General features: G+C 35.8%; 2 protein-coding genes across 6 annotated transcripts in view; one reads left to right on the forward strand and one right to left on the reverse strand.

Moving 5' to 3' along the window:
• Positions 1-313: 313 nt before the first annotated feature.
• Positions 314-25,061, reverse strand: part of UBLCP1 (ubiquitin like domain containing CTD phosphatase 1) — a 52,141-nt gene continuing 27,393 nt past the window's right edge. Inside the window, exons 1-11 of one of the 3 annotated variants that reach the window (XM_047849500.1) lie at positions 21,000-21,135; positions 17,555-17,752; positions 16,692-16,783; positions 16,204-16,289; positions 16,001-16,116; positions 14,885-14,983; positions 12,538-12,575; positions 11,531-11,629; positions 7,871-7,987; positions 3,713-3,840; positions 314-1,417 (exon numbers count right to left, since the gene is read on the reverse strand). In XM_047849500.1, coding sequence (XP_047705456.1) covers positions 1,390-1,417; positions 3,713-3,840; positions 7,871-7,987; positions 11,531-11,629; positions 12,538-12,575; positions 14,885-14,983; positions 16,001-16,116; positions 16,204-16,289; positions 16,692-16,783; positions 17,555-17,708 — 957 coding nt within the window. In that variant the 5' untranslated portion in view covers positions 17,709-17,752; positions 21,000-21,135 and the 3' untranslated portion in view covers positions 314-1,389. Of the gene's footprint in view, positions 1,418-3,712; positions 3,841-7,870; positions 7,988-11,530; positions 11,630-12,537; positions 12,576-14,884; positions 14,984-16,000; positions 16,117-16,203; positions 16,290-16,691; positions 16,784-17,554; positions 17,753-20,745; positions 20,828-20,999; positions 21,136-25,061 lie in introns of those variants that run through there. The other 2 variants (XM_047849507.1, XM_047849505.1) reach the window with 2 other exon arrangements.
• The window catches only part of RNF145 (ring finger protein 145), a 95,342-nt gene continuing 91,360 nt past the window's right edge, over positions 21,080-25,061 (forward strand). The window contains exon 1 of one of the 3 annotated variants that reach the window (XM_047849466.1): positions 21,080-21,164. The gene's annotated coding sequence lies outside the window, so the exon portion shown is untranslated. Of the gene's footprint in view, positions 21,165-21,230; positions 21,378-21,464; positions 21,484-25,061 lie in introns of those variants that run through there. The other 2 variants (XM_047849475.1, XM_047849482.1) reach the window with 2 other exon arrangements.

The following is a 25,061-nucleotide window of genomic DNA, read 5'->3' on the forward strand; positions in this document are numbered from 1 at the left end:
GATGTTTTTAATTGAATCATTTTAATTATTTAAGAGTTCTCTAACACTTCCACACTATGTATCTTTATAATAACCTGTCACAAAGAAAACAGCTTATCTTCCTGAAAACATGGTACTTTGTAGAATTAAGTGATTTAACATATCTAATTAGCTGCTAAAACCAATTCTGAATGCATGAATAGTGATATACACACTTTTAAACCATACATGTTTAGTGTTTTTCAAGAGGCCGTTGCCCCTACCTAATGTTTGTTTAGTTTTGTGATTCCACAAAGCAGCAAAACATTTGGGGTAGTACAGACCAAAACCAATGTTTTAAGAAAAAGTATTTATTATTTACACCACTGAAATAGTCCCGTAAGAACAATATACACCATGTTTATTTGAAAGGATCGGATTCCTTTCAAATACAAGATCTGTATAAAGCAATACTGTCAACACAAACAGTGGTCACATTACCTATCTGCGGGCTTAGGCATTGCAAATAATTTTTTTTTTTTAATCTTATGGCTAAATATTTTCACTGAAACACAGTGTTTGCATTTGACAATATACAGCTGGAACAGAACAAAAACTTTTTGTTCATGCTTTTTAGGGCTGAACCAGTGATATGTCCCACTTAAAAATGTATTGCCTTTAATTGCTTTTATGATAATGGTTTTAGGCAGAAGTGCTTCTACTTAGCCACCAAAAAGACACTTTTGTTCCTTAGTTTTATTCTTCAGTCTTATGTTTTCTATTTCTTATACTATGAGACATACTTGTATCACAGCTGATGTTTTCCAGTTTTACTCAAAGAACACAGACATACATATAGACCAAACTGAGACAGATCAAAGTGTAGAAATGTAAATAGTGCACAGTAAGAAGAGAAATTGTGTCTACAACAAAGGAATAAAAAAAAACTCTCAGTGATTTTAAGCATACCAAACTAGGTTCCTTACGCAAAACTTTTTTTTTTTTTTTTTTTTTGGTTTTAAAGGGAAAAGCAGTAGCTTCAACATGGGTTTGGCCTCAGATTTAGTTAGACAACAGCACAATGAGACAAAACGCAAAACATAACTTGTTTCCAAAGCCACAAAATGACACTGTTGAGTATATATTTTTGTCCACTTTTTTGTGTGTGTGGGGAAAAAAACTCAGTACTCAATGCTGGAGAAAATATTTTTCAAGAGTAACAGTATATTCATATAGGGGGAAAAGGATTTTTTAAGCGTATTGCTATGATCTTCAAAAAATATAAAATTAAATTTACAAAAAAACTGGAAGACCAAGTATAAGCAGTCTGATATTCGCTGCAGTGTCCAGCACTATCATAATGATTTCTAGCAGAAAAGCAAGAAGTTCGTGATCTCAAGTATCCTCGGTAACTGCTCATGTAACTGGTAATTACTGTCCTTGCTTCTTTGACAGATACCTGCAAGAAATAAAATAAAGATGTCTACCCTGTATCACAATAAATTCACAATAACAATCTAACTCCTCCCAAAGAAAGCAGTTAATTTTAATAACAAAACTTTTCCAGATGAGTAATAATTGTTAATAATCACTAATACCTGTTGACTGTTTATGTGCCATCCACTGGTTTTGTTTGGTTGGGGTTTTGTTGTTGTTGTAGAGAGAGAGAAAGAGAGAGAGAGAGAGAATGAGCAGGGAAGAGACAGAGGGGGAGGGAGAGAGAATCCCAAACAGGCTCCAGCTGTCAGCTCAGAGCCTGATTCGGAGCTTGATACCATGAACCACCTGAGGCGAAATCAAGAGGTGGACACTTAACCCACTGAGCCACGCAGGTGCCCCCCCCCCCCCCCCCCCCCCGCCAATGTTTTAAGTACAGGTATTAATTCGTTTAGTCCTCACCACAGCTCAATGAAGAGCTTTTATTTATTTTGAGAGAGAGACAGAGAGAGAGGGAGCACAAGCAGGGGAGGGGCAGAGAGAGAGAGAGAGAGAGAGAGAGAGAAAGAATCCCAAGCAAGCTCTGCATTGTCAGCAGGGAGCCCAAAGCAAGGCTTGAACCCACGAACACAGAGATCATGACCTGAGCCAAAACCAAGAGCTAAACACTTAACTGACTGAGCCACCCAGGCAGGCCAAAAGAGCTTTCTTTTAGAATGTATTCCTATTTTACAGACATGAAAAGGGTAAGCAATTTGCCCAAGTTCAACGAACTAGAAAGTGGCAGAGCTTAGATTCAAAACAAGGCTCTGAGACTGCACTCTCTCCCTTCGTACTGTATGACTTCCTAATGTGAAAGTGATATATTAACTAACATTGCAATTTTCATAAAGAATTTCACACTCATTTAAAGACCTTATTTTTCTTGAGTAAAGACTGGGCCACAGATACTAAAAGACTCTGATCAAGAGTGTGAAGATGTTAATTTACTAAGTAAACAAATTTTTCCTTCACATTATTTTATAGGAATCTACCATTAAATTCAAAGTTTTATCTCTATTTCTCACATGTATAAATTACTATACTTAGAAGTATTGGGTGGGAAAGAGTTCTTAAAATCAGAAGACCTGGACAAGTCTTTTTGTTTTGTTTTGTTTTGAATATTTATTTTTGAGAGGGAGAGAAAGAGGGAGGGAGGGAGGGGCAGAGACAGGCAGGGACAGAGGATCCAAAGCAAGCTCTGTGCTGACAGCAGCAAGCCCAATGCAAGGCTCAGACTCAAGAACCATGAGATCATGACCTAAGCTGAAGTCGGATGCTTAACCAACTGAGTCAAGATGCCCCAAGAAGACCTGGACAAGTTTTTATGGTGCAAAACGTGCTCAATTTGTAGCATTTATTATCTCCATTCTTTAGTTACACCATCTGTAATTTGGAGATGAGAATAAAAATGCCTGCTTTATCTTCCTAATAGAATTATGAGAATCATCTAATAAGAAGCTATATGTCAGCACAGAGCCCAATGCAGGGCGTGAAGCACTTGAACCCACAAAAGAAAGAGTTTTCTTTTAGAGTTTATTCCTGTTTAGCCTATTTTAGTCTATTACATGAATGGTTTCTTTTGTTGCTGTATTAATGCAACCAGATCTTTTAAAGATCTAACTCCAAAAAATTACTTGCAGTACACATAATCCTGTCCACTTCTCCAGAAGTTATCCCTGCTTCATTATCTTGATGTTTATATGCAGTCTATATGTAGATTTGTGCTTATGTAGATATGTTTGTGCTTAGAAAAAAGGCTAGAAGATCATAAATCAAGATGGTAACTGTGGTTCTCTTTAGAAAAGAAAATCATTAAGTAATTGTTTCTCTACTGGATTAAAGTTTTCAAATTTTTCTGCTATACAGAGCAATTACTTGCAGAGTGATTTTTAACAGAAAAAAATTTTAGTGTGTTTTATTTTATCCTGACTTTATTTTACATATAAGAACAGGGACTACATTCTCGTATGATTTATGAAAGGGCGACCTATCTAGTGTCACAGAATTAATTTCCAAGTAGCATCACAAATGTGTACCAATCTCAAATCCTCTCTCCTAGAAGTATTAAAGACCCTAAGAGATGTGGGTTTATGAACAAGTTAGAGGTTAAGATGAAAAGGAAAAATACTTTTGGGGGAGATGTCACTGGATTAGAAAACAGTTTTAGAATTCACGCATCTTAAATAAAATTCAGAATTATGTATATACCAGGGTCACCAGATAATTTTTTCATTCATTAATGTAAATAGGAAATTAATAAGAAATTAGCACTTACCTTTCCCAATATTTGTGATTTAGGTCCAAAAAGTCATCTAATTTTGCTATTTCCTTGAGGTACTGAGTTAATTTTAAAAGTTCCTTGTCTTTATCTCGATTTAGGTGCGCTTTCATAAAAGGCCTTATCTGTTAGGAAGCAAACATCCAACACTTCACATTACAATAAGGAAACTGGCACAAATCTACCCTACCCTCTCATTAGGATTCAGTAATGAGATTAAAATATCACTAAAGAGGACTTTTGCACTGTCTCAGTGTAATAAACTGACAGTCACACTATAATGTTCCTAATGCAAGTTAAGAGTTCTTCCACCTCATTTACCTTACGTTACCTTTTCAGTCTGAACCTGGCAACACCAGCTTTCTTACGGCACTTGAACTCTACGTGGCTTCTCTACTTTGTAAAACTGCCAGACTTTTTCCTCTTCTATCAATCCAGCTGCTTCTTACCAATTAATTCATGCCACCTAACTCATAAAATGTTAATCCAAATACAAGCTTGATCTAACAGGGGAGTGAAATAAATTTTAACAATGATGATTTCCATTTCCATGTTTTTCTATAAAATTTTACATAGCTATTATATATTTATATAACATATTTTCTCTCGTTTTACCGCAAGTATTTTTATCATTAAAGTCCCCGTAAAAGTATTTTTAGCTCTGCAAGAGTTTTCCCATAAAAAGAAGTCATATTTTCCAGATTTTTAAGGTTGATATATTTTATGATGAAAAGCATTCATTTCAAAAGCATGAAAGTCAGGATGGTAGATAGGGTAGAGAACTGTTAACTAGTAAGGGATATTTCTATCTTGACTTGGTGGTAATTACATGTGTTATCTTTGTATCTATTTGTTAAATTATAAATTTTACGCACTTTTCTTTGTCACAGTTCCAATAAAGAGTTTTGTCTTTTTAGGTTATCAGTTCAAATATCTTTATAAAACTCAAGACAACCTTTCAACAATTTTTAATTAATTTTAGATGAAACGGTATGTCTGGGATTTGCTTTAATTACAGAGAGGGAAGTAGGTTGGGTACAGAGCAAACAATCATCTAAGAATTAATAAGTTGTTTAAACTGAATCATGCAAACACAGAAGTTCATTATATAATCCTATATAGTTCTATTTATATTTGGATTTTTCCATTTTATAAAAAATTTTTTTAAATCATATTCTTAAAACACACATATAAGGAGAACTGAATAAATCACACTTAGTAAAGTATTAATATATCCTTATCATGATTTAGAGAAAATGCAAACTGCTTATTAGTTATTAATTTTACATAGTAAACTGAAAAACAGAGGACATTTAGTTCTGTCCCCTGTTAAGTACAATGAACCCAAAGAAGTCCATACCCTATCAAGAATAGGAAAGGTCTTAAATATTTTATATATATAGATATGTATATATATATATATATATATGTATATATATATATATATATATATATATACATATATATATATATACACACACACACTTTCCTTCTCTGTTATTGGAAAAACACACCACCAGCTTGAAATGGACAGAAGAAAATTTTCCCTATGTTCTACTCGCATCAGAACAGCTTGGTGTCAGGACCCCCATTAGTCAGTTAGGCTTCCACAACTTTAAGGGCACCAATCAGAGCTGTCAGGGGGAGTCTGCACAGATGCAGGCAGTTGTAGATTCTGCCCCCAAACAGGTAGAGTGGGCAGTGCTGTCTCACAGCAGCAGCTATGCATGTAGGAGATCAGGAAGATTCTCTTCAAGAATCAGACCTTGCTTAAGCCCTGGGGCTGGGAGTAAAGAGGCATGATATCAGGATGTGATGAAAGGAGTTTCTACATAATCTTAGGCAATATTATAATGTTTCAAAGTATTCCTTCATTCAAGTAAAAAAAGATAACATGCTAACTTTTAAACTATTAACATACAATGTGCCAATGTGATTCCTAGTTTAACAGTAGGAAGGGATTTTGACTAAAGACAAAGTACAGTTTCTGTGGCTGGTAAATAAGATTTACCAAGGTCCTGCTAAGTTAGGTTGACTTTCTAAACATTTAGTCTTAAGCACTATTAAACAGCAAAACTAAAATATTCCTATGACTCTGGATCTAAAAGTTAAACTAGTTAAGTGCAAAAAAAGTCTATTATCCACCCAACTTCACTTGATCTAGCATAATCATTTCTTTTTGTACCATTCTTCAAAAATGATCTCACTAACAGGACAGGCAACATATGTGACCACTACAGTCTCATATCAAAGAAACATTTTTAGGAACTTAAGATGGTCTAGATTATCTGTATTTTCTTATATCATCATTTCCTTGTACAAATAACAATATGAAGTTTTCAGAGTACTGATTTATCCATGACCAAAACTCAAGTTTTGTTAGTTCAGTACTGTATTTATTCATAATTCACAATGCCTTCCATATCCCATGTCAAACCTTAAGATTGGCAAGCTTATATTATAAGTTTGCTCTTTTAAAAAGAAGCAGTCTTTAAGATCTCTGTGAAATCTTTTTTGAGACTTCTATCAAGAGCATTATGAAACCATGACAACAAAACACAGTAAGAATATTTCTCAATTTCAAAACGGCTTCTATGTCAATGTGGGCAGATCATTAATAATTACTTTCTTAAAAGAGGTTTTCAAAAGGAGACATGTGAGAGATTACCTATAGAATGTTTAAAAATATCTCTCCTGAATTAAAATTTGGGCAGTTTGGAGACTTAGGTATTTTTAGGAATTCATTCAGTGATTCTACAGAGTACCTTGTTTAGAAAAATAATAATAATCCTGCTCTAAACTAACATGAAGAACTAGAAGTTTATATCATCTTTGCATCCAGAGATAAGTAGGGCCCAAATGTGGGCTGGAAAAATAAAGTTTCTTCTAAACACACATGAAACTAAGGATTATGTAATTTTTTTAAGTTAAAGCTTTCCTCAAAAATCACTCCTTGAACATCATGATGACTTCACTTCCTGTCCTGAGCAGGTATTAACCACTAGTTTCATTTGGTTTAGATCAAATGAATCTTTCCTCACGAATTTATTTCTGTACAACACCTGGTAAACTACGCACAAGAAAAACACTTCTTCCAAAGCCTCAAACAGACACCATTTTTAAATAGGAACATAACCACCAATCTACCTCAAGTACTTTTCATCCAAGTCAATAGCTTATATAATTGCTGCAACTCACTACTGAGATCAGCATTCTGTCTCTCAGCTATCCTCATACACTAAAGAGTACATCCAGAGTCTATAAGGAAAGCCTAAAAAATGTACTTTCTTCTAAGTTTTCTCTTTTAAAGTTATCAAGAACCCAACTTGTGGAAAGGTTCAGGACTGAGAATAAAAATATCTTAGGGTTCATATTTCCATTTCAGATTGAGACTCCACTTGTATTAGTATAATATGAAGCCATCTTTTCCATTTTCACATCGTACTGACATTCAGGCAACCATAGGTACCAGAAATGTAAAGTTTCAAATTTTTCTCTTACCAATGTTATGCTGCCACCAGGATTAAATGTTACCATCATATCTACAAAACTGCATCTGACTTCATGCTAAAATCACTGGCTTAGGAATCAAGTCACTTAGACTCCAACTCAAATTCTGTCATTAACCAGTCACATACATAACTTTGGGCAAGTTACAAATTTTCTGATCCTCCGATTGTTTACATAAAGTTAAGAAGATAGACAAAATGATTGAGATTCCTAGCTCTGGCATTTTATAACTCTAAGATCTCTACTTTTCCTGTATGAATTTTCAAAACCCTTAGTTTCAGTTTAAACAGGAAAAAATAAGCTTTTACTGCCAGCTTTCAAGCTAACATCAACTAACATCAGAAATTCTAAGATTTGTATCGCTAATAAAATGTCTGATGCTTTCACTTATGATGCTAAAAGTCAACAAAAGCCCGTATGTTGCTCCACAAAGCTGATTAAAAACACCTGGATAAATTGGCAAACTAAGAAGATATCAATGTGGGAAACAGAATGTTCAACTGTAGATGAATTTTTCTAAATATGTAAGCTTTCTTGCCTGTGACCATAATATAGGACTTCTGAAAATTTATGAAACTCAACAGTGCTAAAGTTCTATCACAAATTCCAGATTACATAAGCATAGTAAGTAAAATTATGTCTTACCTTTAATCCATTCTGTGGGTTCATTAGAAAATTTCTTCCAATGTCATCAAACATAATGGTGTTTTTTTTGCTGTAAAACTCCGAAAACTTTCCCCATATGACACCAAGAGGCTTTACCTTAGAATAAAAGTTTAGATTTAACTCAATTTTATCAGTAGTTCATCCTTTCTTAAAAGCAGAGATACCTCAAAATGCCCTGCAGAACTGCGTCAGAGCACTCGCTTTCTCCTGTAGGACGCTGACGGCTGGCTATGTGAAAGGATCACAGCTGAGATGCAACACATTTTAAAACACAATGGATCTCACAATGTTAACATCTGAAAGGTCTGTTCATGTCTACCTGACTAAACTCACTGTAAGACTTTCCATAATTTTAATGTGAAGATTGGAGGTCAAAGGGGGGGTAATTATTTAAAAAGAATCCGAATTGTCTGAGTAGTCACATGACTTCCCTAGCTAATACGTGCCCCTCAGAGCCTGAATGTCACATGGGGTCTGTTTTCAAAATTAGAAAACCTTAATAATAAACAATGTACCTGGCTCTATTAATACAGAACTTAAATATTTTGTAGAGGAAAGAAAATTGATTCTGCCTTTAATTTAGTGGCACAGGTGCACAACTTCTAGGGCAACTGCTTAACTTCAAACGTACTATAATTTGTAATCTCTTGCATTTATTTCTGAGCTGTTGTTTTTACAGAAGGAGAGTAAGAAAGCACGTGACCGGGGGGAGAGGGGTAGAGGGAGAAAGATCGTCTTAAGCAGGTTCCACGCTCAGCATGGAACCTGACGTGAGGCTTGATTCCACAACCCTGGGATCTTGACCTTAGCCAAAATCAAGAGCCAGATGGTCAACTGACTGAACCACCCAGACGCCCCTAGTTCTGAGTTCCTTTTTTTTTTTTTTTAAGTTTATTTATTTATTTTTGAGAGAGACAGAGACAGCATGAGCAGGGGAGGGGCAGAGAGATAGGGAGTGAAAAATAATCCCAAGCAGACTCCATGCTGTCAGCAGGGAGCCTGATGCAGGGCTTGAACTCACAAAATGTGAGATCATGACCTGAGCTGAAACCAAGAGTCGGACACTTAACCAACTGAGCCACCCAGGCAACCCTAGTTCTGAGTTCTTAAAATAAGTCTTCAAAAAGATAATTCCTTACACATTCCTATCTGTTGGTACTTGCATATATTCTCTATAAAACCACACAAGAATGTAGGAAGAGAAGACTAACTGGCTAGAGGGCCAGGTGGGAAGAGGACTTTTCATTACATACTTTCTTATTTTTGAATATCAATTTATTATACACATTCAGAAAATTTTTTAAATAAATTAGTTTTTAGAAGTACTTTTTGCTGAAGACAGGAGTCTCATTTATGGTAATATGAGATTCTATGATAATAATATTATATGAGATTAAATGGTAGTATACAAATGATGACAAAAGTTGTCATTTAAAAATATTCTTTTTCACTTTCTAGAACATATTTTAATATGGAGAAAGACTTTTTTCTTCTTAGTGTCTTAGCTACTGCAAAGAATGATATTGAAATTACTTTACTATCTAAAATACTTTAATTTTATTTGCCTTAATTACTTTTTACTATTTGTTTACTACTGAAACAGACCCCCCAAATACTTCAAGACAAAGATGGAACTGACCCAGTAAGCTAATTCTTCATTTTCTTAGCTAACAAAAAGACTTAAGAAAGAGAACAAGAGCTCTGGTTTATGACACCCAGGGTTAGAAATCCTGCATCCTCTTAAATAGTGCTGTCACTTTCTAATTACGTCAAGTGCACTCTGTTCCCTAAAACATGGACTACTTTGTTCTCAATTAAATACTGCTGACTATAGGAAAAAAACATGAAAACACAAAAAAGCACACAAGAACAGTTAAAATTACTTATAATCCAATCATTACCAAGGATAATAATTAGCTATTCTGATAATACTGTATTTGCCTCCAGTCTTTTTTATAAACATCAACAGCTTTTGAGTTCACAGATGTTTTGTTAAGTGGGAACCTGAACCAAATAAGAGCTAAAAACTATTTCTAACAGTCTGCAAATACTGCCCTCTAAGTATTTTTTTCACTTTAATGACGTATCATGAAAAATTTTTCATTCACTAAATATTCTATTACATCATTCCATTACATGAACAAAAATTTTTATACCCAATTCCCTACTATTGGATATTGAGGATTTATTCACTTTTTTTTTGAAGTATAATTAACATACAGTGTTTTAGTAGTTTCAAGTGTACAACACAGTGATTCAACAATTCTACACATTACTTGGTGCTCCCCACGGTAAGTGCAGTCACCATCTATATCACCATACAACGTTGTTACAACATTATTGACTATGTTGCCTATGCTGTACTTTTCATCTCCATGACTTATTTATTTCATAACTGGAAGTCTGTACCTTTTAATCTCCTTCATCTATTTCACCCATCTCCTCACCTATCTCCTCTCTGGCAACCACCAGATTTATTTTTATTTCTAATTTTTAACTATTATAAACACTACTATGTTTAACACTTCCCAAACTCATTTTAGTGTTTAGATTTTATGAATGTACTATTTTAGTACATTATAATGTTTTTCTCTTCGTGTATGAAGTATTTCCTTTATTGAATAAATCTCCATCACTTAAACCTATATATGATTTCAATGATTTCAATACAGTCCCCACTAGGCTTTCCTAGTTTGCTAATAGTTCTCCCCAATTCCTACTAGTTCATGAGCTTCCCAAAGCTATAGACTATGTCTCCTCATCTCCAACAGTGCCTTCCACAATATGTTCTAGTAGGAGTTCAATAATAGGACTGGTTACTTGATGAGTAAACAAATTAAAGAACTCTAATCTTTTTAGCCCAACCTTTTCTTCGGACAGTCTTGCTGCTCTTCTCTAGGGCTACACATACATCATAGCAAAGTACATGCATTATGGTATCTGTTTTTATTTATCAAATTTTATATGGCGTGGGGCGAGTATGTTTTGGTTTGCTTCTAGTGTTTTCCTTGATGACACCTACCCTGTTTTTAGCAACACTGTGCTGCCATCATCATGGAATAATTATCCATGACCGTTGACACTCCTGCCTCAAGATCCTTAATTCTATCATTAAAATTCCAATCTATTAGCCCTACATACATCTTCCTATGTCAAACTCAACTGATGCTTTCTATCCTCTCAGATATACTTCCTAACTCTTTCTGTAGTTTATTCCATCAACATAAATACAACAAGTATGCTAGAGGGGCGCCCAGTTGGCTCAGTCAATACAGCATGCAACTCTTGATCTCAGGGTTATGAGTTCAATTCCCACAATGGATGTAGAGATTAGTTACAAAAATAAAATCTTTAAAAAAAAAAAAAAAAGGTACGCTAGAAAATAAACAAGTCTTTAAACAGAAGATGATTTTTTTTAAGTTTATTTATTTTGAGAGAGAGAGACAGAATGTGCAAGCATGGGAGAGGCAGAGAAAGAGGGAGAGAGAGGATCCCAAGCAGGCTCCTCACTTTCAGCGGGGAGCCCGATGTGGGGCCTGAACTCCTGAACCCTGGGATCATGACCTGAGCCGAAACTAAGAGTCAGTCTATTAACCAACTGAGCCACCCAGGTACCTTGGAAGTAAAATGATTTCTTACATCTATTAATCCTCTCCTTGGAGTATGTACTGTTATCATAGCAGCACTGTCCAACATGAAGGTAATCTTATAATTTGCATTTGTGCTCACTCCCAGCTCCTATAAATACAAATATTCATGTGGTTAAAACATAATAATATGAAAAATTCCAAGCTTTCTGAATACTCCAGCTACAATTTCCTACAATGCCAACTTTCTACCCTACTGGCCACCACACCTTGCTCAACAACTAGCAAGTTTTTTAGTTTCATTTTACTAAGTCAATAAATGAGTCCAAAGAAATTAAACTAGAAACAGACTACATCCCATTTTGTATTTCAGAAGAACATCACTTCTTTAAGTATTACAACCAAGGCAAAAGAAGGGGCGAAAAGGATTTTAAATGGAGGATTAAAAAAAGGGGGAGCTGTGCTGTACTTTTTTTGAAAAAGACTTAATTGTTCAATACAATCCACTATTGAACAGACTTTAAACACACCTCTATTCCTTTTTTTTTCAATATATGAAATTTATTGTCAAATTGGTTTCCATACAACACCCAGTGCTCATCGCAAAAGGTGCCCTCCTCAATACCCATCACCCACTCTCCCCTCCCTCCCACCCCCCATCAACCCTCAGTTTGTTCTCACTTTTTAAGAGTCTCTTATGCTTTGGCTCTCTCCCACTCTAACCTCTTTTTTTTGTTTGTTTCTTCCCCTCCCCCATGGGTTTCTGTTAAGTTTCTCAGGATCCACATAGGAGTGAACACATATGGTATCTGTCTTTCTCTGTATGGCTTATTTCACTTAGCATAACACTCTCCAGTTCCATCCACGTTGCTACAAAGGGCCATATTTCACTCTTTCTCATTGCCACGTAGTACCCCATTGAACACACCTCTATTCCTAATAATGGCATTTGTTTATCTACTAAATGCCCTCTGATGAGATGAAATCAATTCAACTTGGAACTTCTAAAAAGACAAATGCAATTTCAAAACATTCTTAAATGGATTGTCTAACACTTACTTTCATTTTAGCTTCAATCCACTTCATATTTGTTGCAGCTAAAATATGAATGATAATATGATACAAATGAAAAGCTTGGACTTCATTTAAAATTTTTTTCTTCTCTATAAGTAAGTTTTCTAAGCAAGATTAAAAGTTCAAATGCATCACAAATAAGAATTCCTAACATATTTATGGTAATTTTAAGTATTCTTAAAAATAAACTTATTTTTAGTGTGTCAACACAAAATAGAATTTTAACAACTCTTATCTAAAAGATACAGGTCACCAATGTTCAAAAGAATTTTGGATCTAGGTAATTCATAAATTAAAACCTAAACTCCTTTTTAAAAACAGCCCTAAAACTATTTTCTTATCAATGCAAACTTAAATATAGGGTGCCTGGATCTCCAATCTATTTCCACATTCCCACTGCCATGCAATGCATTGGTATCTATGTCAATATAAGCAAATCAGTGTTATGTGCCAAAAGTTGATGCCAAAGTTGACTGCTAGGCCTGATGAAAATTAGCATTTTGCCAGGCTCAGGAAACTTAGTGCTTATTCAGTATAGGAGCTTTTAACAATGAGTTTGAGACAACTAAATTAATAAATTCTATCTACGTATCTGCTCATTGTGAGACACCAACCAGTTTCTCAAGATCACTGATATTAAAATTCAACCCTGTTTTATATGGCTTCTGGTCCCAAGTTACTAGACTAAACTACATTTTAAACATTTTACCTAATTGTTTTTTAATTTTAAAAATTTTATTAAGTAAAATGCTTAAAAAGGAAACAAGTTTAATTATTTAAAGTGTGTATATGTGTATGTATGTATTTTTTAAAGGCAAAAGAGGTACCTGAGCTCTCAAAATAAAAATCTTTGCACACATATACAAAAACAGAATCACCTTATACACAAAACTGGTCAGTTGAACTAGAATTTGAGAGACTGATGTATCTACAATGACAACGATCACAAGATAGGGAAAAACAATTTTTTTTTAATTCAGTATCTATTTTGGGTCTATAATACCCAAATAAAAACAAAAATATTCATAGCTAATAAAAAGGGTTTCCAATTAAGTAATTACTATACGACAGACATACTGACACTTTTATTCTTGCAACTACCCTGTAATATAGGTTTACTTATCTTCATTTCTCAGACAAGGAACTTAAGGCTCAGAGAGATTAACTGACCTCCCCAGTGTCACAAAGTAAGGACCAAGTCAGAATTAAAACTCTATTTAGCTCTAAAGTAAAGTGCCTTTTTCAACATACGGCCACAAAAATATCATAATTTATAAAAATAACTTATTTTAAACCTATGACAGTAAAAAGTTCTCTAGATTTCTAAGTCTAGTTTAATAACATTTAGAGGAAAACCTTTTTTTCTCAAATGTCATCTTAGGTGTCAGTTGAACAAAAATATGTTCCCAGGAAGCTCTCTTCTCTGTACGTTATAAGCCAAGAAATTATGTATTTAACTATGTATTTAACCTTAATGGCTATGAACTCATATTAATACTGAACAGAAATTAATAATTTCCTCTGATTAAAAGGAAAAGTACAAAGGAAATTTAAAGATTGAAGTAACAACTATGTGGTCACTCATCAAAAAGCCAGTACAATTAAATGCGGCATCTTTAACTGATGAGATGTCATTTAATTCATAATCAGGATACCTCATTTCTGCCTATGACTTGCCAAGAGGCAACGTTAAATGTTTGAGAGGTAAGATATAAATCAACACACTGCTTCCCTTAGCAATAAAGTCTTACCAGAAAAAAATGTCCATTGAACTAAACAGTGTGCTCAGTATGTAATAAATTTACTTTTTGGAGCAAACTGATCTTATTACGGACCTGTAAATTCCTGGAATGGGCCACCAACCACAATTTAAGCAATACTGCTTTAGTCCATCTATTAATTTCCCTAGTAAATTCACATTCCTTTACTTCTGAAGAACATCACTGTGATTTTTCTACACACATCTTTCTCCAACTGTTTTGAAACTACAGTGATAAAGGAGAAAGCAACAATATCTGGAGTCTTCAGAGATTCTACAGTAAAGATCAGGAAGAAAAGTTCTCATCAAGGTGAGGTCTTACGGAAATAAGATCATTTTTGTTCTGACAGCATCATCTACTCTCTTTCTACATTTAACTATTTCAATGGTAATGGTAAATGTAAGTTTAAATTGTGTTGCAAGAAAGTTAAATATGCTTCATTAGAAATTTGATAAAGCAAATGAAAAACGTATCATATTTAACCTGAGGTCATGTTAAGTCACTTTATAAAGCAGAACAACTTACAGAACAACATTACTTCTATAGAAATCTCAACAAAAAATATAGCTTACACCAAATAACAATGTCATAATCCTCATATGCAGATGTGAGGAATTCGTGAAGATATGGCCGCATTAATTCTACTCCAGTCTCTGCACAAGACCTATGGTCTAAAAAAAAAATCAGTCACAGATGATTATTAGTTTGTTATCATAGATAAGTACATGATATCAACGAAACTTATAAAATGTAATATAAACATTCAGATGCAAATTACATAAGACTGAATTACATTGGCTGATAAACAGGTCTTTCAAAGCACACAATTTAAAATCCTTGCAATCTAATTTTAATTAATCGACTTTAATTTGTGAAGAGCAATACCCAGAATTCAGGCTTATACAGTAAACTGTAAATTTATTTTTCACACAGCCTCTAAAATATAGATGTTATTTTGTGACATGGAAAGCAAACTAGAGCCACCTATACTCACTTTTAGCCATTCACCTTCCAGATAGAATCACATTTCTCCAAAATGACAGGCCCAATTAACTTAATTATCAAATTTTAAAATAAGTATACATTAACCTATGACCTGTACTTAAAGTTTAGGATGAGAGCTAAATAAATTCATGCTTGTATCAGGAGTTAACTAATCACTTCTTAGCAATATTTTTGGATGAAATAAACATCTTCTTTCTCTTTTTTTGACATGAGAAATTTTAAATTCAAGAATCTGCCCTGAACATAATTAAATGAAAAACCAGGGATAAAATATCAAAAATAAGTTTTAAATAATCCTCATAAAAATTTAAATGTTAATCAACAAGGAATACCTTGGTTAAATTATGATGCATCCATTAACTACAGTACTGTGTGACTAAAAACTATATACATTTAATTCACAATGAGTATATTGAATGACTGCAATATTCAATATATCATCAAGTAAAAGTAAAAAGGATATACATACAAACACACCCTGGAAGATACACACCAAATATAAGAATAGTTATCTTTGGGTTTTGGGGTTACAGGTAACTTCTAAATTTTCTATAATGAATGATTTACTTTTTATAATAAGAAAAGCTTTCAAATATTTCATACTGGAAGAAAAAAAGTAAACAAAAGGAAAAAAAGAGTTGTTATGGGTAACAGAAGATGAAGCACAATTTCAGCTGACTTACCAAATAACGTATAATCAACATCTAGTACCAAAAGCTTTTTCCCTTCCCTGGGAGGATTCAAAATCTCCACTTTGTACTCCTTCACTCTGCGGGAAATTTTCAATAGGTTTTCTTCCCTAGTAGAAAAATAAAATCAGATGAAACATTCACCTTTTTTTTTTTCACATTATAACCCATTTCCTTTGATAGTGAAAAGCACTTACCTATTTTCTACTTCAACTACTTCATCTTCAATATCAAAGTCGTTGACAACATCATCATTGTCTGGAGGTGGACCTAAGACATCTTCCTATTAAGATGAAAAAATGGTTTTGTTTTACCAGATTATCTTTAACATAACAAATGCATGCATAGCATAAAAAGCAAATAAAAGATACAATCTGAGTTCAAGAATCTTTCAAAGATAGACTGTGAGAAAATTTCCACATTTTATACTTCTTTATATATGTTCACTGGACAGATTTAACCATGTTAAATTTGACCATTTGCACTACACTTACAGCTAACTATATACTAACAAGTTCCCTAATATTTGTTTTATGCTGAGTTAATACCACATACATTGGGAAGCTTTAATTTTTCACTGACTGTTAAACTGACAATTTTACCACAATTAAAATTATGATATAACAGTGTAATATAAATCATAATATCTTCAAAGGGACAAATGGTAACAAAAGTAAACATTTACCAAGCTCTCCTCACGAGTTCCCATCATCATGATTTTAGTATTTGGTTTCAGTTTGAGAGCTCCAAGCTTAACATCATTTTCTGCAGGTTTGCCTACAATACAAGCAAATGACTGTTTTCTCACTAAAGTTCAGGTGCTGGTTTCACTCTCCCATTATATAAAACCCTAACATTAAAAGGTTTGGTACAGATTCCACAGCAGTTTCTTTTTTCTTAAATTAACAAACTGTCACTGCTGAATTAGCAATGTCTAACACACTAAGAAGTAACAACTAACACAAGATTTTTTTCCCCAACTCCATCTAAGAGGAACACTTTTATCCAGCTAGCTAAATGAAACAAATTCATGTTATATTTTGCCATTCAAAATGAAGATGTTTTCCAAAAGGTCTTGAACATTGAGCACCTAAGATAAAACTAAAGATTTACTGCTACCCAAAATTCACCTTTCCATGATATGATAAACACAAACACTTTCAAGCTGTATATGAACACTGCCTATAATTTTTAAATCATCATTATTTTTGAAGCAGCAAAGATAATTTAGGGAGAGTAGAAGAACCAAACTGTAATGAAAAAGCTGTGCTAGAACAAAGATGTCAGAAATCACGCTGTTTTACCTGAGGCTTCTGTGCCAAAGGTTTAACAAGCAAACACCAACTGTCAGAAGAATCAAAAGTAATCTTAATAGTGATGGTATTTTCAAGTAACTTTTAAAATTCACACTTTTACTATAAAACAATTTTAGGAATATCCTTATCAAAGAAATCTCCAAGGGGAAAGACTTACTAAAGAGAAAAGATAATAGCTAATATAAAAAAATCACAAACATATGAATCCAAGAAGTTTAAAGCGAAGAATTACCTTTAACTTTGAGTCCAAGTAACTTTTGGCGTTCTGGTAGCACTCCTGTAAGGGTCTTAAGAAATTGCTTGAGATCTAGCACAGTATCATCTTCTGAAAGTGTGGTCACTGAATATTCCTGTCCACCCCATTTTACAATGATAGGGAGAGCCATCCTTGAAACATATGATCAAGCAGCTTTTACTCAGAAAAAGATTCCTAAAAAGAGAGATATACAAGTAAATAAGTTAAAATAGATACATCAAAGATGTAGCCAAACTTGTAACTAAATTTTAGGAGCAATGTAGTTTGAGTCTTTCTTTACAACTTGATGGTGGAGAAACAAGATTTTCTCCTTACAGAAATGCTACCAGAACACCAAAAGTTATTAGGATTCAAAGTTAAAATTCCCCTACCCTCCCAATTTTTGGCTTAAGTTACTACTTCATAACACTCAGATTCTGCCTGTCCAACCGTTAAGCTGCAATGATAAGCTACCTATACCTTCCTCTTTGACCAGGTTTATGCTACAGGCAAGTTTCTCCATGATGGACCATTCATATTTATTTAACATTTGAGAAGTGGTACAGAGAGTTGTTAAAAGGGCAAACTCTAGAGTACCTGGGTTCAGATCCCAGCTTTCCCACTTACTAGCTATTTGACTTTGGGAAGTTACCAGACTCCTAGTGTCTAGGTTTACAGACTCTTAGTGTCTAGATAATACTACCTACTGTGGGGTTCTTATGAGGGTTAAATTAGCTAATATTTATAAGTCACATAGACCTGGCACATAGTAAGCACTACACAAATTAAACACTGGCTAAATAAATTTTCTTAAAAACTGGAACTGAAGTATTCCAGGCACTGTGCTAAATAGCAAACAGCCATTATTTGTTTCATATTTAGTAAGTTGTACAGTTTTCATGCAATGTCATTTAACAAGGTTGATAAGAATTGTCCCTCTTTTACAATTAAGGAAATGAGAGTTTGGAGAGCAATCTTTGGAGAAGATACTTCGGAGAAGTATGTAATCTTTTCATGGGCACATAGGTGGGAACACAACAGGTCTTCTGACTAAATTTCATGTTTCTTCTCCTACATCACAACTGTGTCTCTTGAAAGATCAGTAAATACAAAACCCACAGACACAGATATAAGCACACAAAATTATACAGCAGCTACTATTCTTATCAACCATTAACATGTAGGTCTCTTCCCTCTAAAAGCTTTCTACCAGTTTTCCTAGGTGCATTTCCCTCACAGGTCAGAGAATGGAATTTCCTAATTTCAAAGGTATTGGTCTTTACAAATGCTATCACTTATTTAATGAAATATTTGCTTGCATTCTTCCTGAATTATGACCAACAGCAAGGCAGCAAACTGAATCATGTGAAAATAATTTAGAAACTTAAACTGTCTTCACCATGTCCACTAGAAGATAGCACCATAAATTCACTTAATACTTACTCTCTTATGTTTACAACCTACACTACTGAAATTTAAATAAAGTGTGTTAATTTAGGACAATGTAATCCATTTTAGAGATAACTTGCTAGCGAATGTTATGATCGTCAATAAAGCGCCAAACAGACCTCTTGAACCAAACTGAAATATGGTTTAAATACTATTTTTCTGTGAAGGTGGGAATAAAAATGAAAATTCACAAGAGCTAGGAATGCAACCAGTACTAACAGTTTATGTTGTGTTGAGGGGAGCATAGAGTTTGGAGTGAGGTCACCTGAGCTCCAGATGAGTTTAGACAAGTCACCTCTAGACCAGCATTCTCAAAGTGTGGTCTCAGACCAATGACAGTATGACCCTACTTGGTAACTTGTTAAAAACATAATTGGGGCTGGAGAGAAAGAACCTAGCAATTTGTGTTTTAACAGTCCCTGTCCCAGCCTCCCCCAACCCCACCATTTCTGAGGCACACTAAAAGTTTGAGAGCCAATACTCTAGACTCCTCAATTTTCTCGGCTAAGAAAGAATATACGCTGAATGGCATGGGCTCTTATGCTTAATAAAGTAGTATACAAATATTATACATCACCTATACCACTAGTGGGAATTCCAAGTTAGCAAGTACTCTAAAGGACCAAGCATAACAAAACAAATACCATTAATATTTTTAAATTCATAGCCCTAAAACTACTTTTCAACTTCATTTCTTCAATAGTGAGATCATTCACAATGGAACAACACAATGCAAACGCATGAGCCATTTTGTTTTCACATTTAACCTTTCTCACACAATTCTAATACAGGAAAACCTTGGATTCTGAGTAACTTGTTGTGCGAGTGTTCTCCACGATGTGCAAATCTTCCTAATAAACTTTAACTTGATAAACGAATGATGTCCTGCAATAGTAGTATGTGACGCTACATGATCACATTTAAATGATCCCATGATCACAACTAAGCCAATGGTTCTTGAAATTTGCTTTGATATACGAGTACTTTAGATTACAAGCATGTTTCCAGAACGAATTATGCTCCCAAAACAAGGTTTTACTGTACTTTGTATCTTTCTAGGCCCTATCAGATTTATAAACTGAAAAAGGATTTGGGAGGGGGGGGGTCAATTAAACCCAAACAAGTAAGTAAGGTTCACACCTTTAGGGTGAACCTAGAGTCAGGAAGAGCTGTTTGGGTTAGCTCTTCTGCCTAACATACTGTACTGACTTGCCTAGTCAGTTCCAAAATTCCTGACCCCAAATGAGGTAATTAAGATCTACTTAGCAAGAACAGTGCTAAGGATGAGATAACACCCTGACAGCACTTTGTAAACTGTAGAGAGGAAGACAAATGGTGGAGATAACAGAATAAGGCCAGCACGCTAAACAACTTAATTATATCACTTAATCTTCACAATCCTGAACAACTATTGTCTTCATCACAGAGATTCAAAAACTGAAAAAGAAAGAAAACAACTTGTCCAAGACCACACAACTAACATGTGGCAAAGGTGGAATTTTGAAACTAACAGCAGCAGAAGTTAACACCTTGGGAATTGGGAGTAGGTTAACTTTTCAACAAGCCTACAGCACAGCAGCAGCAACTGCGTGGTAGTGCAGAGGCAGCACCCCTGGGACAACATACAAGCATAGTCCATACTCAAAAACCCCGGAGGCCGGGATGCCTTCAATAGGAAGGAGGAGAGATGGACAAACCCCGGAGGAGGGAGGAATGAAGTTTGGGGACGCAAAACCCACTGGGGGACGGGAAGCCCACGACATAGACAAGGCCGGATGGGAGGGCGGCGGCCCCTGCGACGAGCGGGCCGGGGCCGGAGGCCTGGGCCGCAGACTAGGGCAGACGCGGCCCAGGGCGCCCACAAGCAGCCTCCAGCCCTCCAGGGCCGACCGCAGGGGAGGCCCGCCGCGCCAACAGCAGGGCTGAGCTTCGCCCCCTCGGCCCCAACGGCCTCTCAGTGGGCAACGCACCGAGGTGCCCCGCGTCCCCTCACCTGGAGCGCGGCGGAACCGGCAGCAGTGGACGCAAGAACCGGCCGCGGCGGAACAGAGGGTGACCGGAAGTGAAGACGGACCGGAACCGGCTAACGAACCGGAAGTTCAAGTTTGAAACGGAAACGCGCCGGAGACCAGACTGCTGCTTCTCGTGTTTGTCTTTGGTGAGGCTAATCCTATATAGCTGCTATCAGGGATCTCCTCACCTGGCGACGGAGCCAGGCCTTTCCGAGACAGTTACCCCCTGTTCAGATACCTACGATCCCTGGATGGCTGCCCGCCCTCCCCCGTTCTGCGCATGCGCCCTCTGGTGGGCGCAGAGTTGGCGGGTGCTTCAGGGATTTGACGTCTTTGGTATTGTTTCGCCAAAGTCGGAGGTGGGTCAGTGGTGTTGCTCTGGCTTCCCGGGGGGTGCTGAGACCTTCGTAGGACTCTGCCGTAGGACTCGTGTGGCTGTGTCATGTTCCGGATGAGGGCTAAAAGGTGACCTTTGATGACTGAAGACTTTAGACTCCCTCCTTGGCATCAGGGGCTACCTGCACTAGTGATTTTAGGAGCCTAAACTTCTACCCATTTTATCCAGTGTAAGGGTAAATTGAGGACCGTCAGGAATGGGAAGGGGCAAGCCTAAATCGCTCAGAAAACCAAGGCAGCGAATCTCAGTATGAGAGCTGCCATCGAGGTTACTCCAGTATAGAATTTTGCCTCCACCTGCCCATCCCCGCCCCCACTCCATTTTTCCCTCTGAATGCGAGGTAAGCCATTTACAAACCCTGACAAAAGAACTGTAGATTTTAATGGAAATTCAGAGCAGTTCCAATCTGATTCATACAATGAACTCCCAACGTGCATCACTTGATGTCAGACAGGAGGAAACAAAAAAATAAATTGCCACTAGATTGTTGTATATGGCGCCAAACAAAACTTAAAATTTTGAAAAGGAAGGGGAAATGAGCATATTGGCCTCACATAAGCACCAGTCTTTGAATTATGTATTTTTTTTCCTTCTAATTGGCAGTGATGTAACTGATTCAGGTTTCCCTTTTGGCTGTGACCAAGAGAAGCAAAGAACCAAGTTTTGTGTCCTAACAATTTTTTAGTTAAGGCAAACACTATTTTATGTTCTCCTTACCTCTCTCTTTTGGTAATTTTTATTGCACTAGTAATTCATGAAAAGTCTCTCATTTTTAAAAATGAAACATTTTCAATAAAAGGAAAAAACTATATACCCTCTTTCTTTAAAAAAAAAAAGGGGGGGCGGGGGGAGAGAGAGGAAAGGAAAACCCAAAATTAAAAGAATTTGTACAAGAATCACACATTAACAGTCCAGCCAAAGAGATGGTCAAAAACCAGGGATTGAACTCTAGAATGAATTACAGTTTTCTTTCAACCCAGTCTGTACCTTGTTCATGTGCTAACCAGTTGCTTAGCCACTTTATATTTTTTTGCTGTTATTAGAGAAGCTTGTTTTTGTTCATCATAAATGTCAACTAAAGCATTTTAAAGTTTAATTCTAAGCAACAGGAATCATAAAGAGATTCTTCTTTTTAATAGTAAAATAGCCATTAAATGAAAGGTCTGATAAGTTTGGTGTTCCCCGAGTGTGGATAATTTAATAATTCCTAATTGTTGAACAGTGGATTTCTCAGAGAATAATGGTAGCAAACTATTTTGGACAGAGTCCATCTAACAGATGATTTGCCCATATGTCAGTTCTTCCAAGTCCATTTCTATTAAGGTAAACATTCATGAAATCAAAAATTATGTTAAGAATAAAGGAGCTGGATTCCTGGTAACTAGGCATAAATACAAAATGGATTTTTAAATTTTTTTTTCAACATTTATTTATTTTTTGGGACAGAGAGAGACAGAGCATGAATGGGGGAGGGACAGAGAGAGAGGGAGACACAGAATCGGAAGCAGGTTCCAGGCTCTGAGCCATCAGCCCAGAGCCCGACGCGGGGCTCGAACTCACGGACCGCGAGATCGTGACCTGGCTGAAGTCGGACGCTTAACCGACTGCGCCACCCAGGCGCCCCCAAAATGGATTTTTAAAAAGTGCTCATAGCAACTCACAAGTGCCATTAGGAAGTGAATAATTAAACTTCTGCCTCTTGTTGCTCACTAGACCCTCTCTTCTAATGTACTTGTGCCCCACTCATAATTCGTTGAAGCAGCTAGAGGCCTGGGAATTCCGAGAGTTTCAGTAGGTTGTTGGGTCTAAGATACTAAAAGAAACATGGAACCAATTTCATAAAATCTGATGTTAAACTGCTGATATCACTGTGATCGTGTTTGGATTGTGAGGCTAAAGGACATTGCTGCACCCCAGCCAGACATCCACTACCACCTTGCTTTTACCTCCATGTTCCCCTGACCTGTTTACTTCCTTCCCCTTTCTCTCATGCCATTTTCTTTCTCTCCCCCCCAGTTGAAAAATACTTCCCTTCTTTCTTTCTTGTTTTCTTTCTTTTAAATTTTAGTTACTACAGTACTCTATTTCTCTCATCTAGAATCTGTTCCCTTGACCTTTCTCTGACTGCAGTCAGTGCTGAAAATGGTCAGAATCTGGCCCATATGGCAGACTCCACAGTATCTTAACTTGGCCTAGCAAGTTTACTTTCTCTATTTAGGTTGCTTTTCCAAATGGCAACTGAAAACCACAACTGTCTTTAAACCTCAGATCTTCCAGTTTACATCCTGTTCTTGGCAGATGACTTTCTCTTATACTTTTGATAAGAAAATAGAAGGTCTCAAAGAGGAATTGCTTCAACTTCAGACCTCTGAATCTATAAACTAAATTGTATCTGTACTTGTCTTTGCCTCTTTTGCTTCTATTTCATTGTGGTAGTTTCCTTCCACCTGAAGCCAACCCTTATACTTGTGCTCTGGCTCCTTCCTTCTCAGCTTTCTTTAATTCTGTTATCCTCTCTCACACCTATATTTTTAACCTTTCTCTCTACTGGTTCATTTCCATCAATGATAAACATGCTTTGATAGCTTGCCATCAAGATACCTTTCCTTTCACAGCTGAGAATTTCAAAAAAATTTTCTTTAATGTTTATTTATTGTTGAGAGAGAGGCAGAGTGCAAGCAAGGGAGGGACAGAGAGAGACAGAATCAGAAGGAGGCTCCAGGCTCTGAGCTGTCCCACAAACCGTGAGATCATGACCTGAGCCAAAGTCTGAAGCTTAACCAACTGAGCCACCCAGGCAGGCCTGCTGAGTATTTCAAACATTGTTTATATTTGTGTAAACTTGACACAAACTAATTGTGTATTTATCTCAAAAAAAATTGTTTAGTGACAGTCTGTCACTATATTGTAAGCTTCGTGAGGAAACAGACCATATCTGATTAATTCACCATTATATTTTTGGAGTCTAGCATTGATGTTGGCTAAAGCAGGTAATCAAATATTTGCTGAATGGATGAATATTAATGAAGAAAACATCAAGTAATGAGAGCTTGTTATACAATAATACATATTATGCATAGAATACTGCATATCCATGAATGATGATAATTTGTATATGACTCTAGATGCACGGGAAAGTTCTGACATACACACTGAAATGTTAACAGTTCACGGCACCATAGGATGCACTCAGTATCTGTTAAATGAGTGAATTAAAATTCTCTCTTGATGGCATCATAGAGGAAGTGATTTTCATCTTGTTTATATTTTTCTATATTTGGATTTTGAAATGAAATAACTTTGCATTTTTTAAAAAATTCAAATAAAAGAGATATATCCTTAACACATAATTTTATGCCTATCTTTGCAAGTCTTTTCTATGCTGTAGACGTTCACCCATTTGTATGCACAGTTTATGTGTAATTAAAAAAATAATTACAGATTTACAGGCAGTTGCAAAAAGGGAGATCATGTGCACCCTTCACTGAGTTTTTTTTCTAATGATTATGTCTTGCACAGCTATACTGCAAGTATCAAAACACTAACATTGGTACTTGTGTTTACATATAATTCTATGCCATATGTTACACGTACAGATTCACATAACCACTACAGTCAAGATACGGAACTCTTCCATCACCACAAA

The sequence above is a fragment of the Prionailurus viverrinus genome, chromosome A1, assembly GCF_022837055.1.
Source record: "Prionailurus viverrinus isolate Anna chromosome A1, UM_Priviv_1.0, whole genome shotgun sequence".
Classification (NCBI taxonomy): Eukaryota; Metazoa; Chordata; class Mammalia; order Carnivora; family Felidae; genus Prionailurus; species Prionailurus viverrinus.